The sequence below is a fragment of the Pundamilia nyererei genome, unplaced genomic scaffold, assembly GCF_000239375.1.
Source record: "Pundamilia nyererei isolate P.nyererei 1_Seehausen unplaced genomic scaffold, PunNye1.0 scaffold00058, whole genome shotgun sequence".
NCBI lineage: Eukaryota > Metazoa > Chordata > Actinopteri > Cichliformes > Cichlidae > Pundamilia > Pundamilia nyererei.
Window position 1 is genome coordinate 143,101 of NW_005187459.1, and position 19,604 is coordinate 162,704.

Below are 19,604 nucleotides of genomic sequence, written 5' to 3' on the forward strand. Positions count from 1 at the left end.
CCTCTTCTTCCTCCTCCTCCTCAGGCCAGATATGACTTCTCTTTGCTCTCCTTGTTAAACTTTGCTACACCAGCCTGTCAAACTGTACTTGGAACTACACAAAAACCCAACACTAGACTTTTTTTCCTTTGGGGCCTTGAATCATTGTACTTAATATTAACTGTTAAAACTCTGTTTTCAGTTCACTTTAACTCCTATTCTTTCAATTGTATACCGGACTCAGCAGGTCATTGTTGTCCACTTATTTTTTCTTTTTGTTGTTGTCTAAGTCGTCTTGATACATTTACATTGTAGTTTACAGCTTGTGCGTTTCCCTGACTTACTGCAGTCTTACCTTGCATACCTATCTGTGATCAGTGGTATTATTTAGTGTAATTCAAAAAAATTTTTACAGTCTATAGCAGCAATTGTCAACAACAGTCACACCAAGTTGCTTCATGTTGTAAGGTAAAGAACCTACAATATTAGAAAGAAACTTCTATTACCAGATGAGCTCCTATAAGGAAGCAGTTGGAAACTGAGGGAATGACAATCTCTCTGTTAACAGGAGAAATCTCCAATGGCAACAGACTCAATTAGACAGGAGAGAGAGAGCCAGAGTTTAATAATTGCCAATAATTAAATTGAGTAGTGTGTGTAAACCCGCAGGAAGTGAAAAGAGGTACGTGATTCAGTGCATCATGGGAAGCTCCCCAGCAGTCTAAGCCTATTACAGCATTACAAAGAGATGGCTCAGGGTCACCTGATCCAGCACTAACTCTAAGTTTTATCGAAAAGGAAAGTTTTAAGCTTAATCTTAAATAACATGTCTAAATGTATAACATGACTCACAGCACATTATTTCACCGGTACATTATGTACCCGGTGAAATCAGGGCAATACTGTTTAGACTTCTGAAAGCCAGAAATCTCTCAAACGTACTCCAATGTCACCACCTAGTGACCTTTTTTGATATTCTCGGTAGACCCCAAACACACAGACACTAAAATGAAACAGCCTTTCACGGATTTTCAGAAGCCTTGTGGATGAACCACAGATCTGACGCTGCCTCCAAACCACTAAACTCTAACTCATTCACTATGTTGCTGTATGTATGTTTAAACATAGTTATATATAATATATGGACATTATAAGTTCTTCGGGGGCTTTACAGATTTAAAGTATAACGCTAATGTTAAAAAACACAGGAGAGCACAGAGTCACTTCCCGTTTTAGATGAGAATTGCGGAATTTGGGATGCAAAACTGAGCCGAGAAAAGTCTGTTGTTTCTAGTCGGCGTGTTTTTCGTAACGTACCAGCATCGACCTGCGACCAAATAAAAGAAAACAGTGTCAGGTAGTTGTACGATAAATCTTTTTAGTATTGATGAAAAACGCTCCTTGTTGTTTTTAATATTTATATTACACGTGATGTTTGTGCTTTGGCTTGAGTTTCGAAATGTCGGCCGTTTTTTATGGCAAATTGTCCTCCTTTCTGTCACGATTAGCCTGCTAGCTGACGTTAGCGGTTTAATTTCCGGAATAGAATAACTTTATCAAGATGACCGATTTTTACAGTACTTTTTCATCTTTACTGTTAACCGACATGGACGTACACAATATATGTCTCATATATGTCGACAGAGGTTGCGCTGGCCTGTCTTTACAATAATAGTAGCATGACCTAACCAATAGCGTTGTATTTATGTTTTAAAATCACCGCGGCTGTTTTTGTTCTGTCTGGTCAGATTATGGAGTTTGCAGAACTGATAAAGACACCCAGGGTGGACGGGGTTGTCCTACACAGGCCTTTCATGCCTACTGTGGAGGGGACTCTGTGTTTGACTGGTCATCACCTGATTCTCTCCTCCAGACAGGACAACACGGAGGAACTGTGGCTGCTTCATTCAAACATTGACTCGATAGAGAAGAGGTGACAGCGTTGTGTTATTGTTTTTCTAAATGACTGTTGTGTAATCTCTTTGTGAAAATGGTACATCACCTACCCTAAATAGATGCAGGTCAGTAGGGCATGCATTTGTTAAAATCCGTTTGAGTTCCGCCTGTTTTTTAGTGCATGCTGCAGATCCGATTATTATTTATTAATAGTGTCCATATGTATAACTTGCTTATAGTTAAACTGGTTAGAGAAACTAACATTAACTGGTTAAAGACACGGGGCTTGTAGTGGCAAAGAATTTGTTTTTATTCACTGCCATTTCTGGTAATTGTACCGTTTTTAAACATTTTATGTTGGACACAAAATCAGGTTGGACACACAAGCCTCAGGAGGTTTGCCTAGTACTTAACTGCCAGTTTCTATTCCAGTATTGGCCTAATAACCTGCAGACTACCTTAAGGTTTAATTTTAGGTTTGGGTATGGGCTTTCTAAATGGAGAATAACTTGGAAGAGTGGTAAACCTTCCCAAGAGTGCCTAGCCAACCAACACTGACACATCCAGGAGGTTTGAATAGACACAAGATCAACCTTTAAAGAACTGAAGGCCTCAGTTAAAGCCAGTGTTCATGATTTAACAATAAGAAAGATGCTGTGCAAAAATGGCATCCATGGGAGAGTTCCAAGGTGAAAAATCACTGCTGACCAAAAAGAACACAAAGGGCTTGTCTCACATTTTATAAAAGATATCTTGATGATCGCCAAGACTTTTGGAAAAATACTTTGTGGACTAACGAGACAGAAGTTGAACCTTTTGGTATGAAACTAACATGGAGGAACGTTGTTTCGTTTCACTGTGTACTAACTGTATATGGTTGAAGTGACAATAAAGCCAACTTGACTTGACTTGATGGCATTTTATTTAAAAAACAAAGTCATACCAACAGTCAAACACGGTGGTGTTAGTGTGATGGTCTGAGCTCCGTTGCTGCTTTGGAATCTGGATGGCTTGCTGTATTTAATAAATTCCCCACTACCCAAAAATCCTGAAGGAAAATGTTCAATCATCAGTTCATGCCCTGAAACTCAAGCACACTTTGGTTATGCACCAGGACATTGGTCTGAAACACACAAGTGTTCTGAAAGACTCATTGCCAGTTATCACAAACACTTGATTGCAGTTCTTGCTGCCAAGGGTGGCAAAACGTTATTAGGTTTTTTTAGATGGTGCCAGGTAGGTTTGGATATCCATTTCCTTTAATAAATTACATCATTTTAAAATGGTATTTTGCATTTACTCAGGTTGTCTTTGTCTAATATTAAAATATATTTGATCTGAAACATTAAAGTGTGACAAATATGCAGAAAAACCAAACAAAAAACGAAGCAGTCAAATACATTTTCACAGCACTGTATTGTCTCTTTCATTGTAAAGCAAATGACTCATAAATCCTCCTGCCTTTCTGACTGAACTTCATGCAGATGCCTTCACATTAATCTATTAAGAATGGATTTATGCAGCTCATTGTACTTGGATACTGGCCAATCCACTCTTTCATCTGTAGCTGGGGCACGTTGCTGCTTAGAGCTTACGTACTGAGCACTGAGTACTGATACTGCCTTTAATAACAATCACTGAATCTACAGTCAAACTAAAAGTCGTTTCAACGATTCTTCCAGAAACCCAACATGACGATAACATAGAAATTACACACAGAAAGCCGAGCTGTAGGGCTCAGAGTAGTTCACTGATACTCTGTGTTTGTTCATGACATTCATCCTCTTTATTGTGCTCACCTTTTAAATTTTAGATTTGTGGGGTCTTTGGGGCACATCACTGTCAAATGCAAAGACTTGAGAGTGATTCAGCTTGAGATCACTGGTATGGAGGAGTGTCTCAACATTGCCAGCTCTATCGAGGTAAGAACAAAGGCTCCCCGTCGGAAAGAGAGTGATTATTTTTAGCTACGCTATATTTTTCTCTCAGGCTCTCTTTGTTTTTGTCATGTCAAGTTAAATTCTGCATGTGATTAATATTGTGAATAACAAGTCAATGTTTTCATTCCTCTCAAGGCTCTGTCCACTCTTGATTTAGTCTCCCTGATGTACCCTTTCTTCTACCGGCCAATGTTTGAAGTCATAGAGGATGGATGGAATTCATTTCTTCCCCAGAATGCCTTTAAAGATTTGGAGTCCATGGTATGTTTAGGTGACATTACAGAGTAATTAAATTTGAATCAGGGTTATTGGACCTTTTTTTTGTTTTGTTTTCTCCATCCCCTCTACCGCACTTTGCAGACAGATGAGTGGAGGCTGAGTGAGGTCAACAAAGACTTCAGCTTGTGTCCGTCATACCCCCCACTAGTGGCAGTACCCAAAGATTTTGATGATGAAACGCTGAAGAAAGTAGCTACTTTCCGTCACGGTGGCCGTTTTCCAGTACTTAGCTACTACCACAAGAAGAACGGCATGGTAAGCGCAAGGAAAAATAATTACTCTGCCTTTGACCGTCTCTTTTGCTTTTCATCGTTTGTGTTTTTGAACATTATAGCTAGGGATGGACTGATCCAATATACAGTACCGGTATCGGTCCGATCCTGACCTAAATTACTGGCTCGGATATCAGGGAGAAATAAAAAATGTAACCCGATCCATTAAATATAACAAAAGCACCTCACGAAACTTGCAAAATGGCTTAACCCAGGTAGTGACTTTAGCACGTGGGAGCAGTATGCGTCACGTGATAGTGCGGCTTTTGCGTGGGAGACCTCTCGGTGGTCTGGAGTTGTTTGTCACTGAAAGCATCTGGAGCCTCGCTACGTGCTGCCAAACCGGTATTTCACCTCTGAGCAAGCTGTCCCAGATAAGTAAAGCAATTGTGTAAGTTCATCTCTGAATGTTTGTAAAGCATTTTTATGTTAAGCTTAACAACCGATATATGGAGCTTTACTTTGGGGGGAAAAAAACCTGTGTTGCAGGCAAAACAGTTCCATGGTTCCCAAAAAACTATGAAAAACACTTTTTTTTCATACTTATGTTTTGTATAGAAATTACACAAAAATCAGTCTCAGGTTAAATGTGATTGAAACAGCTTACACTGACATCCATCTTGATAAAACATGAGTGTCATGAAGGCGTGTTTGCATTCATTTGCACTGCTTTCCACTCTGGATGTCTATTTATGCTAAGCTTTAAGTATAAAAGGGTCCATTCTACAACCCGTTTTTTTGTTGTTGTTGAATATAAACATTATTTTGTGCTGATATTGCACTTCCTTTTTTCAGAACCAAAGAGTTTTTGAAATTTGCATAAAACTGCATTTTAAAATTACTTTAAATACTTAGATTTACAGATCTGCTGAAGGTTTAAATAAAAAGATAAGTATTGCTGAAATGCAAAATATTTTGGAAGCGGGATATTTTTTGCAAGTGTAATAGAATAGCTTTAGTGTTTTGTCTTTTTAAATTTGAGTATGAACTGTTGGGAATAAATAAATTTTCACTGCCTCAATAATGCTATGCTTTTTTATTAGTAAGTGTTATAAAGTTATATAGTGTAGTATTAAGTGGACACAGCCCTGAAAATAAAAGCATTAGACCATGTGTCTTTGGGGAGTAGAAAGCTGCAGACTCTCGCTCATGCTGGGAAAATGCAGATAAGAGGGGACCATCTCTAGTGGAAAGTTACTGAGACACTGTTGTTTAGACTAGAATGAAGGAGCTTCTGTAATAAAACTGCTAGACATATACAAAATGCAGCAAGATATTTAAAAAAAACAAACAGTTTTTATTGATTATAAAATAGACTATATTGGATTCATATCAGTATCGACAGATATCCAAATTCATGATATCGTATCGGACATAAAAAAGTAGCCATCTCTAATTATAGGGGCTGACAAATCACTTCCACTTTCAGGTGATGATGCGAGCAGGACAGCCACTGACGGGCACGAATGGGCGACGGTGTAAGGAGGACGAGAAGCTGATCAACGCCACTCTGCGGCCAGGAAAGCGTGGTTACATCATTGATACACGTGCTATCAATGTTGCTCAGCAGGCCAAAGCCCGAGGTGGAGGGTTTGAGTTGGAGGCCAACTACCCACAATGGAGGAGGATCCACAAGGCCATTGAAAGGTGATTGGACACTTAGATATTAAGAAGACAGTAACACTTTATAATACGACCTGTTTAGAGTCTGTTGCATTGCAATTCCCTCATGATTAAATGGAATTTCAATCTATTTTATTAGAAATTAAAATGTCATTATAATTGCCTATAAATGCTTAAAGGTCGGTTCGCTAGAATACAGGGTAACAACTCACCTTTATACAGGAAACAAAGAAATAATTATACTGTAAGTACATTTAAGTAGTGCCTGAATTCTGGCAGTTTTGCAAGAAAGCAGATACAAATGATAGAGTATTTCATTTTAGGCACTACATTAAATTTCTTGAAAATTTTGCAGAAAAACAAACAAGGTTCCCCCATCTTACATCATAAGCATACTGTACTTTTCCCAGCTTGGGTTGGATTATGGAGTTGCTTAACCTTGCCTAACTAACTGCCTAACAGGAACAGAGACACTCTTTTTACTGTACACTCCTTTTGAAAGTTTTGCTTGAAAAGTGAGTGTGAAAGAAAAAAATACTTGGCTTCATCATTCATCATTATACAGTTAGATAGACAAGCAGATTTTGAAGGTATTTGTTTTTTCTTGTAAGCTGATAAGGGAGAACACGTCTTAAGGACATTTGAATAATAGAACGTCCATCATGCACATCAACATAAAGAATATTAAAAAAAACAAAGATGTAAAAAGCATGATTAACCCACTCCATAATATGGCACTGAAAAGTGCAACTTGTGTTTTTCTGCAAAATTACCAAGAAATTGCACAGCTTAAATTTACTTGTGTTTAAATTCCCTGTAAAAAGATGACTCGTTACCCCTACTTTTAATTATTTTCAGGTAAATATAATGACAATGTATTTTCAAATAAAATACATTAACTTTTAATTTAATGAAAAGGGAATCACACCCTTAGTTGTGGGCTGTATTGTAAAGTATTACTGAGAAGACTAGATAAAGTGGAAACTGATTGAAATGTATCTCATACTTTAAATGATCTAAATAAATCTGTTTTTTGCAGGTATAATGTCCTTCAGGAGAGCCTGATTAAGTTGGTGGAGGCATGTAACGACCAGTCCCACAGCATGGACCGCTGGTTAAGCAAGTTGGAGGCTTCCAACTGGCAAACTAATGTCAAAGAGATCCTCACCACGGCCTGCTTGGCTGCCCAGTGTATTGACAGGTCTGTTTTTCATTTGGTTGTCCTCATGTCCCAGTAAACATAAACTCGAAAAGCAGCGAGCAGTGACAGACTGTGGGCTTGTGTGTTTATCTCAGGGAGGGAGCGTCAGTGCTTGTTCACGGTACAGAAGGGACAGACTCCACCCTGCAGGTCACCTCCTTGGCTCAGATCATCCTGGATCCTGGGTGCAGGACCGTTAAAGGCTTTCAAAGCCTGGTAGAGCGGGAGTGGCTCCAGGTGAGCTTAGATGCACTGTTTAGAGCCAAATGTTGTCTTTTCTTTCACCTTCTCCTCCACAGTGTGAGTGTTTCCACTCATTTCACCTCTTTGACTGCTTACACAGGCTGGTCACCCTTTCCAGCAGCGCTGTGCCCAGTCTGCCTTCTCCAACAGCAAACCTCGCCATGAGGCCCCTGTCTTTCTTCTCTTCCTGGACTGTGTGTGGCAGATCCTTCGCCAATTTCCCTGCTCCTTTGAATTCAACGAGAGTTTCTTGGTACTGCTTTTCGAACACGCCTACGCATCTCAGTTTGGGACATTCTTGGGCAACAGTGCAGCTGAGAGGTAAGATAGGAGTTGGCTGATGTAAGACCTTCAGTTTATGTCAGGGCTATGCTTTCAGCTGTGTGATGTGGGTGTCACCCTACGTAGTTTAAGAATACATAATTTGTTATTATTTGTTGTGTTGCTGATAGTTAGGTCATGCAAAAATCACGATGCTCTCCCTGCAGCTGTGAACCACCTCTGATAAAACAGCCGTGAACCAGTTTTCCTGTTGGTCAGTCTGACACATTTCTGTCTTTTCACAGAGCCAGACTGTGCTTGCCTGAAAAGACTGTGTCCCTTTGGTCATGGGTGAATCGGCCGCAGGAGCTGGAGCGTCTGACCAACCCACTTTACGAGCCCAACAGTCTTGTGATCTGGCCATCTGTGGCCCCTCAGAGTCTGCTGCTGTGGGAAGGTAAGAAACAAATATATTCGTAGGTATCTCTTAAGAAGAGGGAGAGGAGGTAGAAGGGAGGTCTGGGTGTCTGTACAAAAGACATCTGCCTCTGTGATCCATAATAGATGGATGGATAGAAAAATCAGCAAATTTAATTTTCAGACCTTGTTTCCTTTTTTTATAAAAGAAAGTTTCCTAAAGTGAAAAAAAAGGAAACGTGCTGGATAATTATAAGTTTTAAAATAATAAAGTACACATAAAGTTTTGTTTGCAGGTTTTAAGGGAACATTTATAGCTGGGAGTATTTTTTTTTTTTAATTTAATCTTTATTTAAGTTTCAGCTGTATTTATGTATTTTTTATACATACATTAAATCCAACTGTTACACTGAGTGTCTCATTTACAACACGAAAGCAATTAAATGGCACATGTTAATATTCTTCATTGAAAGCGGTCCAGTGAGACCACATGCTGTACATATTTTGCAGTTTTGACTCATGCTTTAAGTTTATTCTCAGTCTGAAGATGGAGTAGGTTAATATCTAAAAACCCACCGTGAGGATCAGGTGATAAAACTGCTGTTGTAGCCACAGGTACACGATTAGAAATTGGGCGTACTCACAATTACAAATACACATTTGCTCACTCATACGTTCTGAAATCTCACCAGTAGGGGGCAGCATTGATTTGAGCATTTGAACCCTGAATGACCTTGACAGCCACTGGGACCCAAGGACCAGCTATTTGTGCTTTCCAATGTTACAAGCATGAAGACAAGTATATATACATTGTACAGGATTTTTTTAAAAATATTATCAGCAAATAATTTTAGATAAATAAACAAAATGTTGCACGTCAGTTTATTCCTTTTACAGTCACCTTTGATCTTTAGTAAAGATAAGCATTCAGTCCCATGATTATCCAATAGTGAACGAACTGTTGGTTGCAGCTTTGTCATGTTGTGTACAGCTACATGACAGGTGAGGTATGTGATCAGTGCTGTCTGACCTGCCACCTGAAACTCAGCAAGATGACTCAGCTGAATTTCATGTAACTTGGTGGAGAGGTGGTACTTGTGCAAAAGTTTCCGGTATAGCTAGCATTATGAATCATTTTACAAGAAGAGGTAGAACACACTTTGGCATTTGGGAAATTGTTCAAAATGCTCCTGAGGTGTGTCCGTGACATGTTCAGCCTGCCTGTGTGTCATTTTACAAACAGTTTCCTCACTGAGAGGCAGTGTGATGATATTATGGTAAAGCATAAGTAGCAAAATGGTGCTAAATAAAGAAGCACTGATACAGGCATACAACCACAAAATCTGTTGTGGGTAATTTAAAGTGCTGTTTTTTCACAAGTGCCTTTTGGCATTAAACACAAACATCATGTATCAGTGGAGGTTATATCAGAATATCAGTGTATATAAATGTGATCCTAAGTCTTTTTAAATCAAAATTATTTGATAATTTTACATGATCTTTTTTATTTAAATTGCCAGATAAAACCAGCTTTACCAATGTTAGCATTATATCATCATTGTTTTTGGTTTAAAATTATTACTTTTTTCACATTTTTCACACTTTTTAAACCTCTGACAATTCAATTCAATTCAATTTTATTGAAATGACAGTGTACTAATTTGATTTTAACAAATTCAGAATGAATATGTAAGTCTGAATTTGTCTAAATTGTGAATTTGAGTGACTGCAGTGAAACTTAAAACATTTTTTGATTTGCTAAACTCTTAATTGATGAGGGGTTTTTTTCCCCCACAACTTTAATAATGGTGGTTATTCTTATTCTTAACTATGGTTGTCTTAATGTCAGTGGGTTCAGCATAGTGCAACAAGTACAACAAAGCCCTGGGGAGATCTGTGTTAGACCATTCATAAAGAAAAGTTGGGGGAGGGGGAATCCAGACCAACTAGAGGTCATTAGGTTCATGCATTTCGTGCATGGGGCCTCTCTTACTGCCTAAAGCCGTTCACGCTATATGAAGTGGAATGCATAAGAACTGAGTGGAGCATGTGATATCCTGCTTATGCAGCTCTTTCATAGAAAGTGACGCACACTCCTCAGCCCACCTTAAAAGACCCAATGGAAGTCCTGAACTCTAGCTGCTGATGTGGACACTAAAAGAAACTGATGGCGTGTGTAAAATCTTTACATCCCAAAAGTTCTGTGTAATTCTTAGCGAAATAATATTGAATAAAAATAATGGTTTAATTGAAAAAACAAAAAATGTACTAAAATAATGTTGTTGTTTTTAATTGGACTGCAGTTTGATCACTTTAAAGGTGTTGAGTAAAAATGTGGAGGTTTTAGTCATTTTATTTGTGTCGCACATTTAAGAACAGCCGACTTTAAACTGTTGAAATTAAAATTTAAAAAAATAGCTAAAAGACATGTAAGAGTTAAAACACTGATAAACATGACTTTTAAACATTTTAAAATCCAGTTAGAAAAAGACTTTACAAATACAAAGGAAAGAAATGGAAAGCAGTCAACACTATTCACAAAAGACACAAAGGTTATAAATTCAATATAATTCCAAAAAGTTAATGAGCAAAAGGATTTCAGGATTATTTCTGAATTACACGGCTATAACTGTGTAATAAAATCCAGGACTGGTGAAATGTCAATTATCCATCTTGGGCTTTTCTGTGTGGAGTTTGCATGTTCTTGGTTCTTGGTTGGGCGATAAAGCCTCAAAACTATGTAATGATATTTCAAGGAAATTTATGATAATAATTTCTGATAATATAGAGGGAAAAAAATTGTGCATAGGGTTTTTCACGGTGATTGCAACTTGTGGGTAGAAGGATTTATTTATCAGCACAAACTAAACGAAGAGCTTTTCCGTCCTTCTTTTCTGACAGTCACTGATGACACAGCTAAGTGTCTTAAAACATCATCAGCAAAGCTTATTTAAAAGAAGAGTAAAAAATGACAGGGTTTTTTTTGTTTTTTTCCCCAAAACATGAAATTTACAATATGATGTCAACGACCTAAGATGCAAAGAAATACTGGAAATATTGCTCACAGTGAGCAATATAGAGACAAAGTAAAAGCAGTAAGGCTGAGATGGGTTGGACATGTGCAGAGAAGGGATAGTGGGTATATTGGACAAAGGATGTTGATAATAGAGTTACCATGCAGGAAGGAAAGAGGAAGACCACGAAGAAGATTCATAGATTCAGTGAAGGAGGATCCACTGTGGTGAGCCACTAAAGGGATCAGGCAAAAGACAAGATTTTTATTTTTCATTAAAGGTGAGGAAATTGGGTAAAAGCAAGGCTTTAATGTCAGCTAAACAACAAGAAATTCACTGAGGGATCAGAGGCAAGTGTGTCTAAATAGCAGTAAAAAAATATATCAATGGGCCTTTGGAGTACAGGTCCAAGTTGGCTGCAGTTAATTAATTGTTCCAAATATTGCGTAAACATAGGAATGCATATGCACATCCTTCCGCAGCCACCATACATTTCACAAGTATTTTGTTATCAATGACCCAAACTTAAAAAGAACTAAAATAACTGAGATCTTATTGAGTAGTGCTATCTACAGACGTGTTACTGGGTTCAGAAACCTCAGTTTGTTGACACACTGGCTTTCCTTATGACTGACAAGTAAAGCGATGGTTCATTCCAGTCATACAGCTCCTCTGTGTTTACACCTGTTTCTCTGCCAACAGCCTCCAACCACCATTAAGATCCAGTGGTTTGTTTTTTTTGCGCTCAGCACAAACTGTGTGAACTGTTTTTCGAGACTGCTTTAAGTTTTAGACATGTCAGAATCTTGTATTTGTACTCCAACTCAAAGCTCCACAAAGAACCACATCCAGCACGATAATACACTTTATCTGTTAGCTGTTTGTTTTCTTTATCACAATTATGTGTGTATGTGTATGTGTAAGTATGTGTTCTCATAAGAAAAGTGCATGCTTTCCCGTTAGTGTACAGTGACTGCACACGCAACGCTTACATAACCTCTATCAAGGTTGTGAGACTGCAGTGTTTAGAAGAAACCAGAACTGGAAGAAACCAGTTTGTGAATTGTTGTTTTCTGATTGGTCCTGCTCTTCTGTGACAGGAGTGTTCCTTCGTTGGAACCGCTCCTCCAAGTGTCTGGATGAGGCCTATGAGGAAATGGTTCATATAATAGAGTACAACAAGGAGCTTCAGACCAAAGTAAACAGCCTGCGCAGGCAGCTGGCCCAGCTTGAAACTGAAGATCCTCTGCTGCATACGCCATAAAGAGAGGGAGACCTCTAAAAGTAATTGAGATGGTACATTCAAAAATCACAGACATCCCAGCTTTAGCTTCCCCTTTTTAAAACATAATGTAAGAAAACAACATTATTGTCAAGTTATTGTGAACACGACTAAATGAACTTCAGTTTTGATGCTTTAATGAAAAACATTTTTATCATGGTGACTCATTGCAAACTACACTCGAGTAAGAGGAAAAAATTCAGAAACAAAAGCGCCGTCCTTATTAGCCATTTCTCAGAGTGCAGATAAAAGCTAAACCTCCCTTATCACACTGTGGTCTGATATCAGTGTACAGCCAGACCTGCACATGCCTACTGCTCATTTCTATAGATTGTGCTGTGACTGGGCGGCTGATTTCACTGTTGCCAAGCCTCTTCAAACACCCACACTCGTACTTGCTGGCTTCCATTTCTATATACGTGATGTGTAAAAATGACATTGTGGACCCTTTTGTGCTTCTCAGCACTGATCTTGTGTAGTAGAGGATTAAAGGGGCATTTTAAGGACAGCTGGAGAAAAAAAGTGTCTCAGTTGCTACAGGGTTCACATATTTCGTAAAAGTTCTGCTGAATGTGTACACCATTAGACCGCTGCAGAGTAACTATGGCAACATATAGGGTGCTGTAAGGGAGCATGTGCTTTTGCTGCACATTGAGATGACATACTAAGCGTAGGTAGGGTCAGAACAGTGAGGAGGGAGGTTTGTATAATATGTAAAATATCAGATCAATGCTTGACATTCCAGTATCACAGCCAGAATTTGCACAAACGATTTGATGTAACCACGTATAACAATAATCTAACGACTAGATCGGTTGCTGAGCATCTCTGACTTCTTGAGTTTAACATTCAGAACTGATGCACTTTGTGTCAAAAGCATTTCTTTATCTGTATGTACGTATACGCAAATCAATTTTACTCCCACTTTGAAAACGATCTCTCATCAGTTGTTGCCATAATAGATGACAAATGTCCAAATATCAAACAGGACAATATGTATCCAACTAACCTACACACATGTTACACTCCAAAACTCGTGTCTCTTCTGGAAAATGTGCTTAATTGTCAGCTTCTCACATCCAAGCTCATACTTATCTCACGAACATAGGAATTATCCTAAACTTCAGCGGTCAGTAAAGCTGTCTGTGTCATTATGGCAAGCTGAAACCCGCAGCGCTCTTTGCTTATAGACCTTAGTTCTTTCATCTTTCAGTGCACTCTTTGGTAGTACCATTAGAAAAACATCATCTAGCGTTGTAAATATAAATATATTTTTTTTGTTATTATGGTCTGGGATTAAAAATTAAATGCACTGCAGCCATCTTTGGCCAGTTTTGTTTGATTGCCTGTAACAAAGTAAATGATCTATGATTTATCTCGATGTCTGCTCAATACTAATACTAATAATCACACTAAGCTTAACTTACTTCCACTACTTTGAAATGCTTTGACAAAGAGAAAGTTTACGTGTATATTTCATGTGTGCATGGATAGAACATTTCTTATAGTTGTGTGATGCCTAAGTGATTTTCGCTTTGTCAGAAAGTTGACAAAATTCAAAAATGTAATGTCACACAGTAGATAAATAATCGTGTCTGTTGTACTTTGTGCAATGCCTTACTGTAAAATCCAGATTCAAAATTATGTGTGCATATTTGTCGCTGCTGATCAGATTGCTTGAAAAATCTAATATTGATTAAAATTTGTTGTTGTTGTTTTTTTTTTTAAGTTTTCACGCCATTAAAATCTGTATTACAACAAAGGAAGCGTTTCAGTTCTTTAATCACCACACAGTCTGTGCATCATTGAGTTTTCCGTGATTCAGTCTCACCAGTCTCATTAAGCTAGTTTCTAGGGGTTTTTTGTTTTTTGTTTTAAGAAAACAAAGTGAAAGCCACCTAGTTGGCTGTAAATTGAGCATTTAGCAATAAAATATACCTACCCTACCCATACCAAGGGCTACCCTAATGTTAGCCCTTGGTATTTGAAGACCTTTTTCAAAGCCTCAGCTTCATCTCCAACTCTGTATTTTCAAACTATATGAGATGACTTGGTGGTGGATCTCACTGCCATGGAAGGTGGAAGACACTGACTTGTCTGAGATGAGTCTGAAAGAAGATGCGACACAAACGGTATACTGAGAACGTTCACCTTCAAAGTAAAAGTTGGACCTTACTTGTGCAACCGACACATATCAAAAGGCTCAACTTTTACTTTGAAGGTCAACGTGCTCTGTTTACAGTTTGTGTTGCACTTCTCACATTTTCCGCTTTTGCAGACAAATCAGCGTCTTCCATGCAAATTCCTACTGACTGCAGCAAGCTGAAAGAACCAAAGCAATCACAGAGGGCTTTTCAGTGCAGCGTCTTATACTTATTTGTGAACAATTTCACGCTACTGACTACCAGCTACCACATGCAGAATACATGTTTTTCTGCAGTGAACGGGGGTTTCCAGGCTGGTCGGTCAGTAGGCCTGCGCGAGTGCAACGTCAGTAATTTCACAGCAACTGCCAGTAACCTCCAGTAACCAATCACAACCAGGTAATGAGTACACATTTAGTGTTGTATAATAAAAACAATAAAATCAGAAGGGAGGTGTTTATTGTTGAATTCAGAGATGAAGAGAATAGTACATTTGTTTTTAAACATACTCTTTTCTTTTTCTTTTTTTTACAGTCTGACTTTCTTTTGCAGGAAAAAACATCGCCCCCTGCTGGCCATTAGAAATATTTCCACTATAAGGCATTTCCTCATTGACTGACACGTTGACTTGGAGGCTGTGTCCATCGTTTATATACAGTCAACAGGCCAACTGTTGACTGTGTCTCAACAGGACAACTTTTTAATGTAAACATGTCTGGGTCATTGTTCCATTATTTTCATGTGGACAAAAATCTGCTTTAAATATATCAGTATTATTTATTTTTTCCCCATTCCAAAAGTTCCAAATACCAGAAAGAAGTCCTAGAAAATATCCACGTTATGTACCCTGTCCTTGACAGTCTGTCCGAAGATTAGTAAACAGCACCCTAATAAAATGTGTTCGCATTGCTGTGATGACACAATCATCTGATGCGGCGACTGGGGCAAAAAATAGCCAAGGGTCAGCTGCTTCATAGGGAGAGATATCCATGTTGCGGTAAGTGTTTACAGTGCTGCTGGTCAACCACAACTCTTCTGTCTGTATCATTAAGTCTTTGTGTCTATCAATACCCTAATTTCATGTTTATTACTCACAAGGGAACCCTTAAAATTCTCTTGAAGCAAGGAAGGATTTTGTGCATTATCAAGTAAGATGTTAGATAGAAACTATAGCTTGGTTTATAAGAGACTTTGATTCCCATTTTTAGTAGTGACACTGAGCTATGTAACCTCACAGCTATCAAGTGTCATGTTTGTCTCACATTTCCTGGAATTGCAGGTTACTTAGAAGATTATCCCAGTTTGCGGTTGAAAGGAAAAATATATTTACGATTTCTTTTTTCTTTCGAGAAAAAATTACATCTTGTTTTTCTTACCAAAGATCAGGTCAACTTGTTTTTCAGGTAGCTGTTTCTTTCTCAGTCATGACAGGCATGGGGGTGTGCTCGCATGCTCCACTCATATTCCAGTGCAGGCCTTAAGCCCACCCTTTGCTTGCTCCATTCAGCAACGTCATCAGTCGTTCTGACACGGCTCTATCTCCTGCAAACAAACCTGAAAGTCAAACAGAAAGTGTGTGCATTCATCATATCGTTCACTGATAAACATCTAGATTCAAATCAATGAGGCTGGAGAGCTTCTGTTTTATTTATTTTTTAATTTTGCCAGGTCACAAAAACTCCAGTGAAGCCAAGGATTTGGTGTTAAATGGCTTTTAAAGTCCATCCTGTAATCGTCCAATTTCTTTGATTGCAGGGCTGCATCGGGCTCAACACCTTGTTTTGCTTTACATAGACGTCTGCTACTTCTAAATTGTGCACCATTCATATCCATAAAGACATGAGCGCATTCGAACTGTTTGCTTTCAGTATAGCAAAATGTGTTTTACTACACTGGTACATATTCCCATGTAGTTATAAAAAATGTTGCAGATTCACAGCCACAGCTTCCAAAAGGAAATTGAAAATCACATTTTAAACCCACTCCACTCCTCTTTTTACCCACTTAACTGATGAAGAATAGCACCTCACGGCCTTTCACGTCAACTGCCCCCTTTCTTTGGTCGCCTGAAAAGGCGAGGGCCTTATATCCTAAACTCTTCCTGCGATTTAGAGTGGACACTCTTGATCTGAAGCTGGACTTTGAGCCCACGTTCATCGTGTGAATGCGACTGTCATGGTAAACGTGTATTTGCAACAGTATTTGCACGTTTGACACGATCACACCATCCCCTGCCAATGTGCAGCCTCGGGTATTTTTAAGTAATGCATAAACCGCGTGGCCTCAGATTACGTGGATGCACAAAGATTGACCGGGCGTCGGTGACGCCACGGGAGGGAGTGGTCTGCGAGGGAAGACCGCACCTCCGGGTCTCCGCCAATCCGAGAGAAAGCCGGCTTCCCTTTAAGCAGATGGTCGTTGATATATAGCTTGAAGGCGCAGCTGAGCTGATGCAACACTGAACGAAGATAACACGAACGTCACGTCAGCATCCCATTCTCAAAAAGACGCAAATCGCAGAGGAGCTTTCTTTCTGTGTGTGGCTGTGTTAACTGCAGATTATCTGGTGAGTGCACCGATCCCGATATTTGATTTCTTTCACATTTAAGAACCCGGCCGTTTTTTTAATTAGTCCTCTTTTCTAGGGAAATTTAAAATTTAATTTTAGGGAAATTATGCGCAATTTATCAATTCGTGCATCAACTCTTTTTTTTCCTTTTTTTTTTAAATCACGTGTGTTTAACCTTTCTATCCCGATCAAACTCTCTCTCTCTCTCTCTTTTTTTTTTTTTTTAAACCAAAGCAAAGTTCTCGTCTGAAGTGCAGCCGGTTGCTAAGTCACAGTGACGTGCTGAGCTCAGACAGAGAAAATATTTAGGATCTAAAATAGTGGTTGCTCTCATTCAGAATTTCGTCCACCAGCAGCAGTTTTGCCTTCGTGGAAAAGCAGCTGCACAATTGGAGGGTATGGAGATCAGTTACGCTGACGTTAAGGAATTAAACGATCGGCATGTCCCATAGAAAGGAGTCTTGGCGAGCTGTGGCGCGCTGCCCATATTAAACAGGGGGCTTATATGATGAGTACCTTAAACGATGTTGGCTCAATATTGAACAGCACATGCTCTCAGAAGGGGATAGGCCACAAGCATGATGGAGCGGGAGAGCGTGCTTTTGTGCAAAAGTAATGTTTTCATGCTTAATCCATGATCTCTGTTATTAATAATTTTATGGTTCAATATATATTTGTAAGAAAATGAAGGCAAACAAAATGAAAGCACATTCCGACTCTGAGTCCATGCCACCCTGATCTTGGCACCGTTTTCCAAGGCTACTGTATGCCGCTGTACGCCCTCTCTTCTTGATTGGCTCTCGTTGAAGGCAGGGCAGTACATATATACTCCAAAGTAACTCCGTTCATTCTTTTACTAGGAAGCTCTTTGAACCCTCGGTAAGTCTTTTCTGAAGTGATGCGTTGCGTAAAAGTCTAGACGTCCCGTAATGAACGACAAATTTAGTTTTATTGCGCTATTTTTGCATGAAGTAGTAGCTCAGTATGCTTAATTTTCTGCAGTTCTGTACCTTTCTAAAGATATGTGGTGTTCGTGTTTTATAATGTTTTTAGATAGATAGATAGAGTTAGAGTCATGGTGCGTTAAAGTTTTGCTCAACTTTGACTGTTTTGGTGTTTTTATGCGCTTTGATTCTTCTATTGCACTCATTTTCTCTGCATCATGTCATTAGCATGTCATTTGTTGCAATCCACGTGTTTTCGCTTTTGGTATGTTTTCTCTCATCTCAGTGTTTTCAGATGCGTTTGATCAATCTGCCTTTTAAGGGAATTAAAATAAAAAGTTTCCGAGTGCCACTTTTGTCGTTTAAAACGTGTTTGTTCACCTCTCGGAGCTTGAGGCTTGGAAATGAGCCGAAAACCTCATGACAAAAATGTTGCGAAGTGAGGCCACCAAATGATGCCAGAGTCTAATTAAATATAAATGCAAATTGGCTTTCATTAGATTTGTAGAGCTCTGCTAGACTTCTTTTTTTCATTGGAATTTACCAACCAAAGTGTCACCTAAAAGTAAACAGACACATTGTTCCCTTCCTCCAGGTACCAACATGCCTGTTGTGAGGATCTTCAGCAAGGTGGCCAAGCAGGCGTTACTCAGTACCCCAGGCTGTGGCTGCCAGCCCTTAACGGTGGCTGTACGCAACATCAGCTTCTCCCCTCGACAGGTGACCTCTGATGCCAGCTTCCATTCTGTGTCCTTCTCAGAAACAGACCACCCCAAGGTGCTCATCACAGGTACGTACGAAGCATCAGGTTTTGGTCTTTTGCAGCCATGCAGTTTAGTCTAATGCTTTAACAAAAAAAGGCCGTTTTAAAATGCACGACGGTTAGAAAATATGCTGTTCTGGGACTTTGAGATCAGCGGGGTTTCTGACAAGTTTGGCAATGAGAGCTGAGAGGGATGCCATTAAAAAATAAAACGTGGGCGTCCAGTGCTGTGACCTTTTTTTTCTTATGGCCACTCTCCTGCTGAGGTACTTCAGTCTCCATGGAAACTAAGCGCTGGTACTTATTAGCTGCTGCGCATCTGATTTGTGTGTGGTGTCCTCAGATCACTCATAATATTTCCACCTCCCTCCAACCGCTGCAGGTGGCCTGGGACAGCTCGGTGTAGGACTGGCCAAATTGTTGAGGTAAGGATTTTAATTTGTCCGAATATAATAAATGACAAGTTTTGTGTTGATTAGTAATTGTAACACTGCAGTTAAACAGTTTATTATAAGGCAAACTTTGTAACATTGGTTCCTTCGCAGGAAGAGGTACGGAAAGAACAACGTCATTCTATCTGACATCCGGAAACCTCAAAACAGCGTTTTCCACAGTGGTGAGTATACTCATATGCTATATAAAAATAATAAATAAATCACAGCATATTACGTCAGACTGAAATGGGCACATTTGAATAGTAAAGTGTCTGCAAATAAAGCCTCTTGCTTTAATATTGATTTTTCCTTTATGCTTTAAGTTGCGTCATGGTTTCCTTTC

The 19,604-nt window shown here is 39.1% G+C and overlaps 2 protein-coding genes across 3 annotated transcripts in view; both read left to right on the forward strand.

Moving 5' to 3' along the window:
- The first annotated feature begins 1,276 nt into the window (after positions 1-1,276).
- On the forward strand, positions 1,277-14,169 carry mtmr9 (myotubularin related protein 9). Its single transcript, XM_005734326.1, has 11 exons — positions 1,277-1,336; positions 1,728-1,912; positions 3,689-3,797; positions 3,951-4,076; positions 4,176-4,349; positions 5,796-6,013; positions 7,029-7,190; positions 7,286-7,427; positions 7,534-7,754; positions 8,000-8,151; positions 12,226-14,169. Exons 2-11 carry the CDS (start codon positions 1,731-1,733, stop codon positions 12,387-12,389), a joined length of 1,650 nt encoding a protein of 549 aa, XP_005734383.1. The 5' UTR covers positions 1,277-1,336; positions 1,728-1,730; the 3' UTR covers positions 12,390-14,169.
- A 2,788-nt stretch (positions 14,170-16,957) lies between these two features.
- Positions 16,958-19,604, forward strand: part of tdh (L-threonine dehydrogenase) — a 5,622-nt gene continuing 2,975 nt past the window's right edge. Inside the window, exons 1-4 of one of the 2 annotated variants that reach the window (XM_005734327.1) lie at positions 16,958-17,117; positions 18,660-18,854; positions 19,210-19,252; positions 19,373-19,443. In XM_005734327.1, the coding sequence (XP_005734384.1) occupies positions 18,668-18,854; positions 19,210-19,252; positions 19,373-19,443 (301 nt within the window). In that variant the 5' untranslated portion in view covers positions 16,958-17,117; positions 18,660-18,667. Of the gene's footprint in view, positions 17,118-17,920; positions 18,000-18,659; positions 18,855-19,209; positions 19,253-19,372; positions 19,444-19,604 lie in introns of those variants that run through there. The other variant, XM_005734328.1, reaches the window with a different exon arrangement.